Raw genomic sequence first — 17,737 nt, forward strand, 5'->3', positions numbered from 1 at the left:
AGGAAGACATCTTTAAGCAATACAGTTCCGCGAAAACCTGAAAAGATTGCTGGACGGGAATACGTATCCCACCTAAAGAGAGTTGTCTGAAACTTGATTATGCATATGTACAACATGTGATAGATGGGTAACCGTTTCGGTGGGCTTTGATCCCACGACCCTAGGGATCAAAGCCCACCGAAGGGGCGGTTACCCTCCAATACCTTTTCCGAACTAAATCTATCACATGTTGTACATATGCATAATCAAGTTTCAGACATAGTAATTAATTTCCACTCCGAGTGGCTTAATACCCAGCATATAGGCAATTAACTTTGAATGTACTAAAGAGAGTTGTTGTTGTTGAGCCTGGTAATGAGTATTCTCGACTCTCTTGGATTGGTAGCAAAATTCGTGATCCACGGAAAAAATGTGTCCAAGAAGTTTGGAGATCCGGCAGCCGACTTGGGTCGACAAAATTCCACAATTACTGTTTGCGTCGTGAATTCGTTGGGTACGGGCATTACACAGTCTGGAGCAAATACGAATACAAAGATGTTATTTTCCCGGATATGGTCCAGAAGCCTTGAAAAGACTAGAATTGTACGCTTTTGTGAAGGCAAGTAAGGCTTCTCAACCATTTGTACACTTGTACACTTGTAGTGTTCAGAACCAAAGTGGCTCCCCTTAAACAACTTTCAGTGCCAAGGCTTGAGCTCCAAGCAGCTGTTATCGGTACAAGGTTGATGAAGTCAATTACGTCAAGTCATACCCTTCGTATAAATAGGAAAATACAGTGGACTGAATCTAACATTGTGTTAGCCTGGCTCAGAGCGGATCAACGGTTTAACCAGTTTGTGGCGTTCAGGGTAGGGGAGATTTTGGAATCCACGAACGTTAACGATTGGAGGAAAGTGCCCTGTGTCACTTTCAATGTGTCCGTTGAGGCAACAAAAAGGGGCAATGGTCCAAATTCCTCCGAAGAATCTCGGTGGCTTCGTGGACCATCGTTTCTCTACCACGATGAAGTAGAATGGCCAGGGCAAGAAGAAGAATGGAGCACAACAGAAGAAATGCGGAATATAACAACGATCCAACGATGCAGCGCGTAACCGGAACGGTACAGTTTGAAGGCTTTTCCAAATGGGAACGATTGGTGCGAGCAATGGGGTATGTTGGACGATTTCTGAATAACAGTCTTGAAAAGAGAAATAACTTGCCGTGCCTGAATTGCTCAAATTGGTTCAACATGAGGTCTACCCGCAAGAATTTCTGAATAACAGTCTTGAAAAGAGAAATAACTTGCCGTGCCTAAATTGCCCTAATTGGTTCAACATGAGGTCTACCCGCAAGAATTTGCTATGCTAGAAGCGCTGCAGAAAGATTCGTCGCATCATCCGAAACAAATTGAGAAGAAGAGACGTATCTACAAGTTGGATTGACCCGCGAGGACGGACGAATTGGTGCAGCTTCCGCAGTAGCAGACAACGCAAAGTTTTTGGTGATTTTTCCGAAAGATCACTACGTAACAATGCGTAAAGTAACAAACAACGAAACAATCGTGAACGAGCTCAGGCAACGATTCCATGTGCCGGAGATTAGAGTAGCTGTGGGGAAAGTAGCGAAGTTCTGTACATTGTGTAAGGTACGCAAGGCGGTTTCATGAGCACTTCGGATGAGCCCTCTCCCGGAAGCACGTTAAACTCCCTATATCAGGGCGTTCGCTTTCACCGGGTTGGACTACTTCGGTCCCGTAACTGTAGTGATAGGTCGCTCGAACATGAAGAGATGGGCAGCATTATTTACCTGCCTTACAACAAAAGCGGTTCACCTTGAGGTAGCCTTTACGTTGTCGACCGAATCATGCAAACTTGCCATTTGACGGTTTATAGCTCGCCGTGGTGCACCATTGGAGATATACTCTGATCAAGGACTAAATTCCCAAGGAGCAAGAAAGGAGTTGCGCGAAGAAATTCGAAAGCTTAATCACGAGTTGGCTTCAACCTTCACAAACGCAGCCACACAGTAGAAGTTGAGTCCGCCTAATGCTCCTCATATGGGACGTATATGGGAGCGGCTAGTACACTCAGTGGAACTGGCATTGGCAGCCATGAAGACATCGGGAAACCCTGATGATGAAACTTTTCAAACCGCATTGACAGAAGCAGAATCCATCGTAAACACACGGCCACATAAATATCTACGCTTAGATTCCGCAAAAAGTGAAGCGCTCACACCTAACCATTTCCTGCTTCTCAGTTCGAATGGAGTATGCCAGCCAGTCGCTAGTCCGGTCGAAGTAAAGTCAACTTTGTTGTACGAGAAAAGCAAAAATAAAACAAGTACCTGGTCTAATGGCGAGCTTGGACATTAGAAAAAGATCTACTTAATTTTGTACCTGACACACACCATGCACTAAAACCTAATATTATTCAGTTGCCGTTACGCTGGGATACTCATAAGTAGTGCGAAACGGTGTAAATCCGGTCATACCGCCAAGCTTGGTACAACACTGAAGTTGACAACGTCCCTAATCCCGAATCCCAATGTGTCAGGCGATTCGTGCCAAGGGGATCAATTGGCTGGGGGTAAAACAATTAGCCAGGCAGTTAACGGGGCATGTAATGCTGAGTAGACACCTTTTTTGGTGCATTACGGAGTAAGATCAACCACACTGTGTTCTATTCCTTACTGTTCTTGTTAATACTTATGAGTAGGATGGTCGGAAGAGTATGGAACGACTATGATTTGCTTTTATATGACCCTTCTTTTGCAACTTTTGAATGGAGTCATTGGAGTAAATTATAAAAACGTAACTTCATCCATAGCTTCTATTTCAATCCCACCAAAAACAAAGCAATGAAAAAGAAATTGGGTTTGTTTCTAATTTTTGTGATTTTTTTCACCAATAAGCACGCTTGTTAGCAAAAAGAAGCGACGGGATTGGTGCTGTATTTCTTTGTTTTGCGATGAGAAGAATATATGTTCAGTGAAATGGAAAACGGAACAATTCCCCTAACTCAGTCAGAATGCGGCTGAGTAATAAGCAAAAAGTAAATCTTTTCCATATATCAAATTGACGAAAATTTATTTTTCCCGATGCATGTCCTGAATTCCCGGGTTTTCCGCTTTTTTTCCGGTGACTTCAACTTCCCGCCTTTTTCCCGGTTATTCCGGTTCGGTGGCCACCCTGGTTAACTGACAACTTCAATCACCATAAGTCTTCAAAGCATTGCCTTGTCATATTTTCGTGACGGTCTACGATATTCACAAACGCAAAGTGTAACCCGGTATAAAAACACAGACGCAGTCCTACGTCAAAATTACGCATTCAAATACCAAAACCTTCTTAGGGGCCGTTCACAAATTACGTAACGCAGTTGGAGGAGGGCATTGTTCAATCGTTACGATCCATACAAAAAAAAATTTCAAAAGTGTTACGATGGGAAGGAGGGGGTATAAATTCGTCAAATTTAGCGTTACGTAATTTGTGAATGAACCCTTAGTTTAGCGGTTGGACGCGCGGCTATAAAGCAAGACCATGTTGAGGGTGGCTGGGTTCGATTCTCGTTCAGTTTTCAGAATCTTCGGTTTGAAAATTGTCTCGACTTCCGTAGGAATGCAAAAATGGTGAACCTCAAATGCGGAAGTGATCAAAGTTACGAAGCGGCAATGTCACAGTTACGGATGTAATGCCAATAATGAAGAATGAGGAAGAGATTTTTATCCCCGTATTACTTTAAACTTATGTTTAACTATTTAATAATAATTGTTTCTCGTTGAACTAAGTTTACACACTTACAATCACAAAGGTTTCGAAATATTCTTAATGAAAAATGCGAGTGGGGACGAACGGTTGGAGCTTAGACTCCTTCACAATAATTTTGGTTTGCAGCTCATTCGTCGCATGATGTGCTGGAATGAGTAATCCAAGCATTGACTTTATAAATAGAAGAAAGTAGGGTATTATGCACCTTTGAGATAAAACAACCCTCAAGCATTTTCAAAGCTTGTTCTGAATCATTCACGAATGCACAGATTTATAAACAGTACATTTTTTTTGTGTTTTGAACTATTCATATATTTATTGCAGAAAACGTCATTATAAATTAGTTTGAAACTCTAAGAGATAACTGGATTCGCTTTGAAAGTGCGTGTTTCTCCAGTTCACCCCTTATACTTCTCACTCAATTATACACAAGAAAAAGCAGATAGCCTTGATCAATGCAAACCACTTTACCGGTGTTTCTCGAAACCCACAAATGTCGCATGCCTCGAAACCACATCCAAACGAAAACAATAATACCGCAATATAGGAAGACACAGCATCTTTACGATTGCCGTCGAAACCAAAAGTAATATCAGCAAACAAAAGCAATCAACGCTCATTTGCATAGCGTGATCCGCTACGACAATCGTTGGCGTAGGAATATATCCCATCTGCATAAGTTCGTCAGCGCAAAACCGAACCCATCATCGCTTCGCTGTCAGACCGGCCGGCCGGCTCACGGCTGCTGTCGCTCTAATCGTGAGAGGAAACTGACGAAATTCCTCTGACACTTTTTTTTCCGCGGATACGCACGCGACTCACCACCGACCTTACTCGGCGAGATCAATCAAAAATAATCAGCCAAAACATGGCAGACAAATTTGGATAGGTGGTAATCGGCAGTTTGGGAACATTTAAATTGAGACACCTATGGTGAGACGGAACCCTTTGTACGCTCGAAGTCCGAAGCGCGCAGTTGTGGTAACCATACAACAAATTGGATTAATAACAAATTAGTTCACTCCCATAAGACTATCCCCCTTATGAGGCCATATATTCTATGCCAAAGGATGTGTATATATTTTGCTTTATAAGTCACATCCGCCAGCAAAATGATGTTGTTATGAGTATCGCTTTTATGTTTTTATTACAGTGGAAAGGGGACCTGAGAATCTCAAACGATTGAAGAAACTGGAAGAACATCACTCAAGAGCAACGAAGATATAGAGTCCTATTATACGCCAGGTGTAGCTCTGTAGGAAGTCAAATACCCAAGCAAGCACTTATGCTGTTACTTAATGATTTGCTTTAAAGTAGCTCAGATCTGCGAGTAAAACACACATAAAAACCTATCATTTATCTAATAACCACAATCGCACGTTTTACAGACCAGCATGGTAAAACCATTCGATCGTTCTAACCGCCATCTAACCCAAATGAACCTTTGTATATTAATATATCAAATCTGTAGTAATACTTCCCCGACTAACCGTTCGTGTAATTTGCCATTTTTCATCTGGCCTCACCGTGGACCGTCGTCGTTCGCTCCGTGCTTTTTCCGTCGATTTTTCCGCTGATTCCTTGGTCCCTTCCACACTGATCCCCCTGTGTCTGGTTGGTGCACTCGATCACAGAAACTGTCGTAATAACTAGTTTCTTTTGTCTCACTGTATTTGCCCCTCAATCTAGCCAACATCAACAGCCACAACCAACTCACTTTACATCGCCCATCGCGGAATAACTTCCATCTAAGATATACGAATCTAACCGGTGTACTCCCTATAGGTTCGTTCCTTTTTTTCGCTGATTATAGCTGTTTCATGAGTCTATTTGAAACTAGAAAGATATCGTTGTTGTTTTTGCAGTTGTTGTTGTTGTGGTTGTTGTTATCGCCATTCGTTCGTTCCTTCGGGTCCAATGATCAATAATTCATACAGAAGATTGAAATATATACTCGTCATAATTATGTAGATTTAAACAAAAAAAATGATTCCATATTCCATACAATTTTCTAAATATGTCTGAAGTGTAATGACAAATACAATTATCCGCCGTATAGATAAATAAAAAGTTAGAAAAACACTTTTTACAAATTTACTTTTTTACGGTCCAAATTGTGCAATTTCCAAACCTTTAAAATGCTAGAAAGGAAAAAATCTTGCAATTGTAAAAATGTGTTTTCTTCAATGTATTAGTTATTTCAGACGTTTAAACATAAAAACTGGATATCGGAAAATTATAACGACTTTATTACGCAACATTCACGTTGTTATCTCATACATATGGTTTAACCGAGATGACAGCCCGTGGAAGCACATCTACTTTGCGGAAAAAAAATGAAGAACGCAACGCACAATCACATCACTTGTTGTAAATCACTTCTTTCTCAGCGCTTAGAGATAGACATGTGCGAACGATGGTGGTGAATTCCCCATCCACAGTCCCGGTCGCCGGCCGCTGCTGACGGTTCTCGAGCATTAGCTTTCTTCCGCAATTCGATTCTCCGCGAAACTCCTCTGCCTCTTTTTGCCTTTCTCGTACAACTAAGTTGTACCGAAAGGCTATCATTTCACTCAAATTCGTACTTTTGATAGAAGTCCCGGAGACCCATAGTGTTATATACCATTCGACTCAGCTCGATGAGCTGAACAAATGTCTGTCTGTCCGTGTGCGTGTGTGTGTGTGTGTATGTGTGTGTGTGTGTGTGTGCACAAAATGCCATAAAAACATTAGCCAAATTTTCACATAGAAGCTCTTAACTGATTTTCTTGCAACAAGTTGCATCCGGCAGAGACTAAAACGCTTTTGATCACTATTGAATTTCATAATAATTGCGAATTGTAAAAATAGATAATATTAAAATAGTGATGAGACATAATCACATAGCACAATAATGTGTTCTGAAAATGCCTTGCATCTATGAATATTTTTTATCCGTTTCCTTGCTCCGTGTTTATCCGTGGCTTGCCCCCATTACGAGTTTCATCGTACTATAAAGATGCTCGTGTTGCGCGCATTTAGGCGTAAGCATGCTCTTCGTTCAGTTTCATAGTACTATGAAATTGTCCGAAAGTCAAAATTCGAACATAGGAATTCAAGAAACTTTTGGCAGCGCCATCTGTTGTCTACTAGTGTAAATTTTCTATCATAACATTAGACGGTGTAACTGTTTTGCCTTTCTTGTACATCATCTAGGTGTAAGCGTAAAGGCTACATTTATTACCTTTTTGCGCAGGAAAGGCACCATCACTGCTAGGTGGATTATTCTGGGTTTTTTACAGTTTATGCACGATTTCAAACAAACACACGCGAGCAGCAGTACGTTCTGTCCGCTCTCTTTCTTTCGTCGGAATCGAGCCGCAATGAAGTGATATTCTGCACACGCACTTTACGATCGCTTATTATATGGCGAAAGAAATAATAAAACAAAATCGTTTTTATTATCTATAAATTATATAATTCTCAACGATTAAAAGGTAATAATTTAAAAGTTATGAGTTATGATTTGACTGTTTGACTGTTGTCAGATATGGAAAGCATCTCATATAGGAACAGTTATGATACATTCACTCTCCAAATATGGATCGCCCACAAATTAATCAAAATAGCATTATAGATGGAGTTTCCCGATATTTGGAAACGAAATTTTTACTTGAGTGCCATGCATTAATTTAAATAATATTTCAATAGGATATATTGAATTCGTCTATTGGACTGCCAAGGATAATGAATATCAAATGGAGTATCTACTATGTATAGAGAAGCAATATTCTATTATGGACCCTCAGGAGGTTTACTGTAGGGCAAATTCAGTCAGACTTTCAAATGTTAATTTCAACGAATAACGTCGTGTACTTTATTGTTTTATATATTTATCGTGTAGGCGAGATGCAGAACTTTTGATTTGATATCACGCAAAATTAATATGTTGGAAATTTCCTCGCATTATAGCAGGTAGCACAAAACTTCTCTACTACAGGATTCACTATTCGTCATTTTACCCTACTACCGAATCAAATATCAAATATTACTGTGTGTTAGGGCCAGCGTTTACTGGTCTAAAATAATAAGGTAGCTCGCCATTTCCGGATTGGCAACCCTATGCCGTTGCACGCAAGGGATGGGATGTTTAATCATAATTTAGTAACACTCTTTCTGTTCTTCCCCCTTCTCGAAACGTAAACGCGCCTCTTATTGTAGGTACTAATAATGGGTGCAAGTGAGCTCGATATGAACCAAAAAGATTGGACTTAAACACAAGTTTTAAAAAATTTGCGGTTTAAGCATGTGACTCCTGGATGATTCATAATTGTGGGGTGACTATATGAAAGTGTTTGTTTACTGAATGTATTGTAATTTCCAGCCGTTAATGAAACCGTTTAATTTGTCTTTATCAAACTGTTTCATATAGGAATGTAAATGCTATTTTGGATTTCCCTTATCTCAAAAGAAAATTTTAAATTTAGAGATTCCTAAGAAGTAGAAATCTCGCTTAACTTTTCAAAAGGACCTAAGTAACATTTTTTTCATGATTTAATTTGAATAGCGCAATCAACAGAACAACATGAAAGCTATTGATTGCAGTATTCAAATTAATTCATGAAAAAAATATTACTTAGGTCCTTTTGAAAAGTTAAGCGAGAAATGTTTTGAAAATCTAACGCTCGTATTTCATTGCCAAACGAATAATAATTTATGATGTGTTTGGTACTGTTATAACAAAGTATGTTTTGCCTAAAGTATTGTGCATATTAATTTTTGGTATTATTTTTTGGTATTTTACCTCTTATGCAAGGCTGGTTCATAACAGAGTATTGTATCAACAACATAATGAGGTATTATTGAGGTAATTTCTCCTGCGCGTTTGGGAGATAAGGACAAATTATTCTCAACTTCTCTGGTTCAAAGTGATTCACATTCAAGCTTTTATCAGACGATTCCCTAGCGGACTACATCCGTAATCAATCGTTCACAGATAAAAAATATTTTGTGATTTTAAATCAATTTCCATGCACATATTTGGAGCATGCAAATAAAGGTAACACGTTCTTTTAAATATAAATAAATTAAAACTGTGCTTGCTTGTAAAATTCAGTCAAATTTAATTGAATATCGAGTGTTTATTCGTTTGTTGGGATTCGCTGCAATTTACACGTCGTTGAATTTCAAAAAAAATATTTGCTGTGTTTGACTAATTTCCGGAAGGCTCTTTTTCGTCAATAACTGATATAGGTATCAGAACGTCGGCTCAGGAAGCATGCTCTCCTTAATTTGAGAGATTTGTGCCATCGCCTTCACTGTCTTTTTCATCATTTACCTGACGGAAAAGGAAGTGGAAAAAATGAAAAGGAGCAGGAAATGCAAATGGAAAGAAGAATTGGGAAAAATCTCTAGAGGAGGATTTCAATATGCCAAAGGCGAAACACAGAGTAGACTGTAAAAAAGGCGTGACTTAGGTTTATATAGCTTATATAGTTTGGTTCGCGACTAATAAATCCAAACTGTTTAATAGATAAGTAGTGATGAAGAGTTTGGATTTGAGATGAATTTTTTTATTTCATGTGGAATAGCTTCGGGGTTCGCAAACGGGCCATTACGATTGACTAAAATAAATACTCCCCGTAAACTGCCGCTATATACAGATGTGCTCGACTTGCGATTAGCGGCAGTAAGCAATTAGAAAATTCCCATAAAAAAAATAGAAAATTGCCAATAAAGAAATCAGGGTATGAGCAATAAATAAATATAAAATTTCTACATATAAAACAAAATTTCCATAAACAATTAAAAAATTTCCACAAAACAAAAACAAATAAGCAATTTTAAAAGCAAAAATTGCAATTATAAAATAAAAATTTTCCATAAAAAAATTAAATGTACCACGAAAAAAAATACAAAATTTCCATACATAAATCAATATTATCAATAAATAAATTCAAAATTTTCCACAAAATAAATATATTTTTTCCATGAAAAAATAAACTTTGTCTACAAAATGATCAATAAAGCATAAGCATAGCATAGCATATGTGATTGTACAAATCGTGGGTGGCTATACAATGCTCAATTCAAGCTCCATCCGGAATAAGGGCGAATGTCGCAAGAGAAGACTCTCTCCCGTCGACCCCCTAAAACAAAAGTGACAAGCAGCAGATCTCTCTGTGGTTTATCACTTCAGAACGAAAGAAAACAATGCGAACTTGCATTCTGAGGTGATAAACTGCAAAGAAACTCCCTGCCTGTCACTTTCATTCAAATGAGGGAAGTCGACGAAGAGAACCGCGACACCCGCCCCTTACCAGACAGAGCTTGAACTGAGCAATCTACTATATATTGTCGCAAATTGGTACTTGGGATTAGTACCTTTTTCTATACAGTAGCAGTTGTATACCTGGCCACGTCCTTACAATCACGGAAGGAAGGGAAGGAATGTTAGTTCAACATCTACTAGTGAAGATGCAGGGAACCCATACTACCTTCATAGATGTCTCGGGAAGGAAAATTTGTGTTAGTGGGAAAGGTGAATAAAAGGGAGCTCTATTCGACAATATAGAGCGTTTGTCAATAACAGTATATGCTGTAAAAGTAATAAAATATATTCATCAATTTACTTACGAACCGTCCTAAGGGAAAAACAAAACAAAACACAGAATTTCGGCAAATCGCGCGATCGTTCTGCCGTCCGAAACAAGAGCCAACACGCACTGAACTAATTAACTTTATTACCGGCCGCGCAATGCAAAACACAAAATTTCGGCAAATCGCGCGATCGTTCTGCCGTCCGAAACAAGAGCCAGCACGCACTGAACTAATTAACTTTATTACCGGCCGCGCAATGCAAAACACAAAATTTCGGCAAATCGCGCGATTGTTCTGCCGTCCGAAACAAGAGCCAACACGCACTGAACTAATTAACTTTATTACCGGCCGCGCAATGCAAAACACAAAATTTCGGCAAATCGCGCGATCGTTCTGCCGTCCGAAACAAGAGCCAGCACGCACTGAACTAATTAACTTTATTACCGGCCGCGCAATGCAAAACACAAAATTTCGGCAAATCGCGCGATCGTTCTGCCGTCCGAAACAAGAGCCAACACGCACTGAACCAATTAACTTTATTCTGTCTACAAAATGATCAATAAAGAGCAATAAAAAAATAAGAAAATTTCCATAAAGTAATACAGAAAAGCAATCAAACTGTGCTTTTTCCATAGATGACCCCTTCTTTAAAAGCGTTTAAAGTTCATGTAAAATTTCATCGGCTTTATTGCTTTCTTGTATTTTTTTACGGAAATTTTCTTATTTTTTTATTGCTCTTTATTGATTATTTTGTGGAAATTTTTTATTTTTTTATGGAAAAGAAATATTTATTTTGTGGAAAATTTTGTAATTGTTTATTGCTAATATTGATTTATTTATGGAAATTTTGTATTTTTTCGTGGAACATTTTCATTTCTTTATGGAAAATTCCTCTTTTATAATTGCTATTTTTGCTTTTAAAAGTGCTTATTTATTTTTGTTTTGTGGAAAATTCTAAATTGTTTATGGAAATTTTGTTTTATTTGTGGAAATGTTATAATTATTTATTGTTCATACCCTGATTTCTTTATTGGCAATTTCCTAATTGTTTATGGAAAATTTCTAATTTTAAATAGAAATTTTATTTTGCTGCCATTACGATTCAATTTGATGCAGTGACATTTTCGATTCCATTAAACCAGAAAATTATATGAATTCTATGGCAAAGCGAAGCCGTAGAATATTCGATGAGCAGTAGGGTGGCTCAAAAAACACTTTTCCTATTTTTTTATGGGCCGCCCTGCCTTGGTGCTCTGGACAAAATTTCAGCCAAATCAGTCAACGTTTGGGCGGTGCTAAGCTCGTTGGAAGTTTATATGGAAAAATGTATGCAGAAACATCCAAAAACAGTGATTTGGACAGCAGTTGGACGGCACAATTTACGATCAAGAGTCCTGATACTCATTCAGTTAGTGTAGAATTAAATATAGAATGTTATGCTGAAAACCGCGAGAAGATTAGAGTTTATTACGTAAAGATATTAGCATTTACTGGAGTGTTGTAGGAGTGAATTTATTTCTTTTCAAAGGCAAGGAAACGAAATTTTCTCAAACCCCTCTTCAGAGAAATGCTAATATCTAAGCCGGTCCCACTCTAATCTTCTCGCGGTTTGCTGCATAACATTCTGTATTAAATTCTCTAAGATCTGAATGAGTATCATAGTTCTTGATCGTAAGTTGTGTAGTCCAGCTGCAATTTACTGTTTTTGGATGTTCCTGCATACATTTTTGTATATAAACTTCCAACGAGCTTAGCACCGCCCAAACGTTGGCCGATTTGGCTGAAATTTTGTCCAGAGCATCAGGGCATCAAATAGAACCGAAAAAGAGGGCGGCCATCAAAAAAATTGAAAAAAATTTCCCATACTAATTTGAATTCGATTTTTTCTCTTGGGTATGTATAATCAAATAGAACTTTAACGAGGATGAGTATTTGAAATGGCGGCACGCACCTAACGGCATGCTGAATACCAGAATTTGCAGCAAGGGATTTCAGTAATGATGGTAACTTAACCTACTTGAAATTTATTGGTCTAACCAAATAATCCAGTGTCACCAAACTACCGATAGACCACCTCCAGAAATTTATATATCTTGATTGGTCCGGATTGGTCCGGAGTTGGTTTTTTCTCTACGGCTTGGCTCTACACCGTCAATTTTCAGAATGAATATGGGTCAGTGAGTATTTATTTGAATATCACAAATTATTAAATAATCGTAAAACTGAACACATGTTTAATGATTTAAATAAATACACGCATAGATCTAATCCCGACGTTCAATTGAGGGGCATTTTTAGCGCCAAATGTCAATATAATCAAGCCTTATTTTGTTTTTTTCGCGCGCAATTACCATACTCAGTCGTAATCAATTGAATGAATTTATGAAGAAGTAAACTGAGTAAGTCATTCTATGTTTTGAATAATCAAAACACGAATGTCAAAAGTCGGAGTGAACGTGCTTCATGAAAGTGAATATTTTATGTAGGGTGGTCTAACCGGTAGTACCGAAACCGGTAATACCGGTATTACCGGCCAATTTTGGATACCGAAAATACCGGTTTTAGAGACGGAAAATACCGGTATTTTCGGTATTTCAAATTTTGCTGTCAGAATCAAAAATCTCGAATAGTTTCCACCTACATATATCAGCTAAACTGCATGTAATCGCATATCTGTCCCATATAAATAGGAAATCCAGCATAGATGGGAGATATATTAGGTTACAAGCAGTAAAGACTCATAGTGCAAAAAATACAACATGTGCGCATGGATGAACCTTTCCTAAGTAAGCATCATCGACGAAACTCACCTACAGCAAAAATCGATTATCATCGACATTAATCATACATGTTGCTTCATTCTCTTAGCCATCTGTCAAACTGCCAATGACTTTTTTCTTCAATGAACATTGTTGACATCGTCAAGAATTTTCTCACAATAAATTAAATTGTGAAAAAGGTACGTACCATAGCAGTTTTTTTTCTAAATATTAAATAAAGTTATTTTTCTTATTACAAGAGTTCATCACTAAGCCTAGTAGTATTTCTCAGAAAAACGTAAAACACGATTTGCTGCAAAACTATGTCCGTTCTGAATTCGGAAAATAATTTGAATAAGTGGCTGACCCCAAAGCACGCTAAAATAGTATGTTATCTACGTTCAAACGGATCTATGAGTTGAAGCTTTAACCCGAATTAAACTTCGGTGATAATTTTTTAGCGGTTGGGGAAATAATTTAGGCCCCCGAACCTGTTCATGCTGCTGTGGAACTACTCTGCCGTGAGTTCTGCACGATCTTTTTGTTTTTTGAATAATTCTGCCGTAAAGCAATTGATCAGAGACGATTTTCTTCAAGACATCTAAAGCTACTTTAATTAAGAAAGCGGACAATATATTGAAGCATCTAATCATTCCTGATGCGATCGTTGAAACTGAGACAATGACCATTCCTGAGGATCGGTAAGAAGAAAATGTCTCTGAAAGGATTAAGGGATTTTTGATCTGATTTTTGACGGCTTTCGAACCATTCGTCCAACTTCGGTTGAACCAAAAAAAAGGATTCTCAGTAGTTGGCAACAATTAAAGAAAGGGACACCGTCTTCGACCAGAAGTCGTACAGACTGAACACTTAACACCTAGCATGAGACAACGGACTGGAGAATTGGAGAATTTTTCGATCTCGAAAAGTTTTCTCTTTACCGGGCGGGAATCGAACCCACATTCCATAGCATATGCGTCAAGACGATTAATGTCGCTATCCGCACGGCCACGAAGCCCACATTGCCAACAAAATCCAATGCGGATTGGGAGATGAGTCACTCAGTATGTTAGTTACTAAACCAATTAATTACTTAAGTTTCGCTTTTCTCAGCTCAACAAAAAATGATTTTAACATTCGAAGTTTCTCAACAAATATTGTTTTTCATCCAAAAGTCCAAATAATAAGTTTTTCATTTAATTCCTGAAATTTTCACAAAAACCGGTATTTTACCGGTTTTACCGGTATTGACTCCACCAAATACCGAATACCGGTATTTGTCAAAAATGACCAATACCGACCACCCTAATTTTATGCTATGATTCCCACCGTCTACCAAATATAAAGGAATCATCGTGAGGAAGAGAGGGAGAGATCGAGGAATGGAAGGAAAATTAAAATGAGTACTAGATCCAAAAAAGCTCGTTGCTATGAAAAACGACAACAACACAAATCTCATTTCTTATTGTAGATGTCCAGAAACTAGCACTCGCCTCGTGTTTTTGGCGGTACAAACCCGACTAGAAGAGCATATCAAAAACTCAATATTATTTTAACACATTGTGATATTTATAACTTAGGCCGATACAAATATTTAAAAACAATTATGTCTCCCCCCACCTCGATTTTTTTGCCCAAAATTAATATTTTGAGGGGGCAACAAACTTAAATTCGCATCGTTTTGAGGATTTTCAAAACATTCTTTAAAAAATTCAAGGAGTATCTAGATTTTTTTTTTTTTCATTTTAATATTTATTTTTTATTATACCACACATTTGCGCGACAACTTATAGTGGACAAATAGTGGAAAAATAGATTAGATTACTTTCAACCAACTGAGCCGAAAGTATGGTGTTGCAAAAAAAATCTCTTGCCAAGTCTGAAAGAGCAAAAACAATAATGTCGACCTAAAGTCAGCTACGGAGATAAGACCTGCAGAATTCAATGTCCTTACAAGTTTGTTATTTGAAGAAATTCACAGGAATAACACATTTTGTTGAAATTTTATTTATATTCAAAATGTTGTGTTATGCTTCAAAATTCAGTTTGAAATAAAAAACCAACATTGAAAATATACTGCGGCCCGCTTCAACGGTTCAAAAAAGAAATGCGGCCCTCGATAGTAAACATGCTGGGGAGCACTGTTATAGGGGATTAACACACCTGAAAAAAAACCATTTCTTGTGCATGCTACTACTGAATAAAAAAGTAAAACTGCTTTTCAATGTTGTCAGTCGCTTGATCCTGGAGTTATGTGCCTCTGAAAGCTTGATGAAGTTAATGAATTTTATTCGAATGCGAATCACCCTAAGAATTAGGGCATGTAAAATAACACATGATAGAGGTTTTACGTACGTCTCTATTCAACGAGCTGGGTCAATTGCAATCAGCATGAAGCTGATTTCGAGACAAAAACAAAAAATTTCAAAAATATTTTGGGAAAATGTCTTTGTAATGAATTTTATAGATCAACTTGGCCATTAGGATATACAATTCGGCCAAACATAAACATTTTTTTTCTTTCTAAACAACCCACCTGACATAATCTTTCAGCAAATGTGGGAATTGTTCTTCATGAATAAAATAAATAGCTCCTAGACTGGCTATGGAAAATTTCTACTAGAATTATTTTGGTTTTTCAATTTGAAATTATTTTAGAGCTCCCTTCGAAAAACACAAATCCAAAGCTTTCTTCATTCAAAATTCCTTCGCGAAATTTCTTCGAGTATTCCTCCAGGAAACCTAATGAGAAATTCAAGCGAAATTGAATCGGAAAATTCTTCAGGAACTTCCTCAGGGATGTCTTTCTGAAATCCTTCAGGACTTCAGAATCTTTCTTAATTTCTTAATTCGAGAATGGTCCCTACCCGAAAACATCCAAAACTAGACCGAGAATCGAACTTCTCATTTCCGAATTAGCAATCCTACGCCTTTGCTTGCAGAGCTAACTGGAGACCCCAACAGTTTCTTAAATTTAATATTGGATTTTCTGCGGGGAAAACCAGAGAAATTCTAAAATAATTCCCACTGGAATTTCTCAAGAAATTTCGGTGAGATTGTCTAGAACAAATGTGGTGTATGTTTTGATGTCCGTCTAATAACATTTCCAACCCGAAATTCTCTCCCCTACGCATTGCAATAAAATACAAAAGAATTTGTCCTGAAATCAAAAGAAGCTGTTTTGAATAGAAAACTATTTATAGCTTTTTATTACAGGAACATCCACTTGGGCAATACCCCTATTCCTATTGAAAACATTGTATACATTGTGAAAAAATAGTACTAAAAAACAATCAGCTTCTTTTCTTCTATGCAAAACTATGCACAATGGGGAAATTCGATTTCAAAGGTGGAAAAAATTGATAATTTTCTTCACGAACAACTTACAGAAGAGATAAAGAGCTTATTCGAAAGAGAATTTTGCAAAGAATTCAGTGAGTGCTGTTTCATGGATGTGGAACGCTTCTGTATGTAGTTATTGAGCTCGTTTTGCCCTAATGCCCCATATATCGCGAGTTTCCAAACTATTTGTCATTTTATCTTTAAGACATTGTTCTAAAATTGTGTTTATCTCTTCACTGTGGATCCACAGAAGGGCACTAAATATATTTTGTTGGTAAAAGTTGGAAATTTAAGGGATTTTGGGGTCAAATGAGCACCAAAGTGCATTTTGTGTGCAATTTTCATGTATTCTGTAAAAAATAGTTATATTTACAGATAAGTGTTGATATTATTGTCTCAAAGTGTTGAACAGATATTGACAAATGTTTGCCGAACAAAAATTAATGAAATAAATCGTTTCACAAATGTTTTATTTGGTTATTTATTGATTAAAAAACGATTTTTAAAAACTTTTAAATAGCACCGATGCCAAACATTTCCAAACCCTACCCGATAGCACAACTAGACAAGAATAGTCATATGTTATGAGTCTTGATGTGATCATAGATAGGAGGTGATGGGAGATACTCTTTTTTATTATCTTTTGCACAAATTCCCTATGAAATAATATAGCTCAATTATTCTGAGTTAAGAAATGATGTAGTAATGTTAATTTAAGTGATATTTTCCAAAGATTTAATGAAAATAACAAATTATCATATAATTCATTAAAAAATATTGAATTATAGGGGATTTAGGGGTCATACAGCTCATTTAATCTAATTTTTTTATTCAAAATAGGTTAACATTTTTCACGGACGACGCACATAGAAGATTAAGGGCTTATTCGGAAGGGAGTTTTCCAAGAAATTTAGTGAGAGATGTTTTATAGACGTGAGACACTTCTGTATGAAGTTATTAAGCTCGTTTTGCCCCAATGCCCCATACATCACAGTTTATCATATTTTTCGTGCTTTTATCTTTCAGGTATTGCACTAAAGATGTGTTCTCCTCTTCATTATAGATCCATAGAAAAGCACTATACATGCTTTGTTGGTAAAAGTTGGAAATTTAAGAAATTTTGGGGTTAAATAAGTAATAAATTGCACTTTACGTGAATTTTTCATGCATTCTGTAAAAATTAATAAAAATATTATTATCCTCCCAAAATGTTCTACAGACATTGATAAATGTTTGCGAAACAGTTACTAATGAAGTAAATAATTTCGCAAGTGTTTTGTGTTGTGATTTTTTGGGTAAAATCCGATTT

General features: G+C 37.2%; 1 protein-coding gene across 4 annotated transcripts in view; it reads right to left on the reverse strand.

The window, feature by feature from the left end:
* LOC134212866 (protein mothers against dpp-like) overlaps positions 1–17,737 on the reverse strand; it is a 121,890-nt gene that overhangs the window by 23,346 nt on the left and 80,807 nt on the right. Inside the window, exon 1 of one of the 4 annotated variants that reach the window (XM_062691120.1) lies at positions 5,239–5,563. The exons of 2 other annotated variants lie outside the window; for them this stretch is intronic. In XM_062691120.1, the coding sequence (XP_062547104.1) occupies positions 5,239–5,257 (19 nt within the window). In that variant the 5' untranslated portion in view covers positions 5,258–5,563. Of the gene's footprint in view, positions 1–5,238; positions 5,564–17,737 lie in introns of those variants that run through there. One more of the 4 variants, XM_062691119.1, reaches the window with a different exon arrangement.

The sequence above is a fragment of the Armigeres subalbatus genome, chromosome 2, assembly GCF_024139115.2.
Source record: "Armigeres subalbatus isolate Guangzhou_Male chromosome 2, GZ_Asu_2, whole genome shotgun sequence".
Taxonomy (NCBI): domain Eukaryota; kingdom Metazoa; phylum Arthropoda; class Insecta; order Diptera; family Culicidae; genus Armigeres; species Armigeres subalbatus.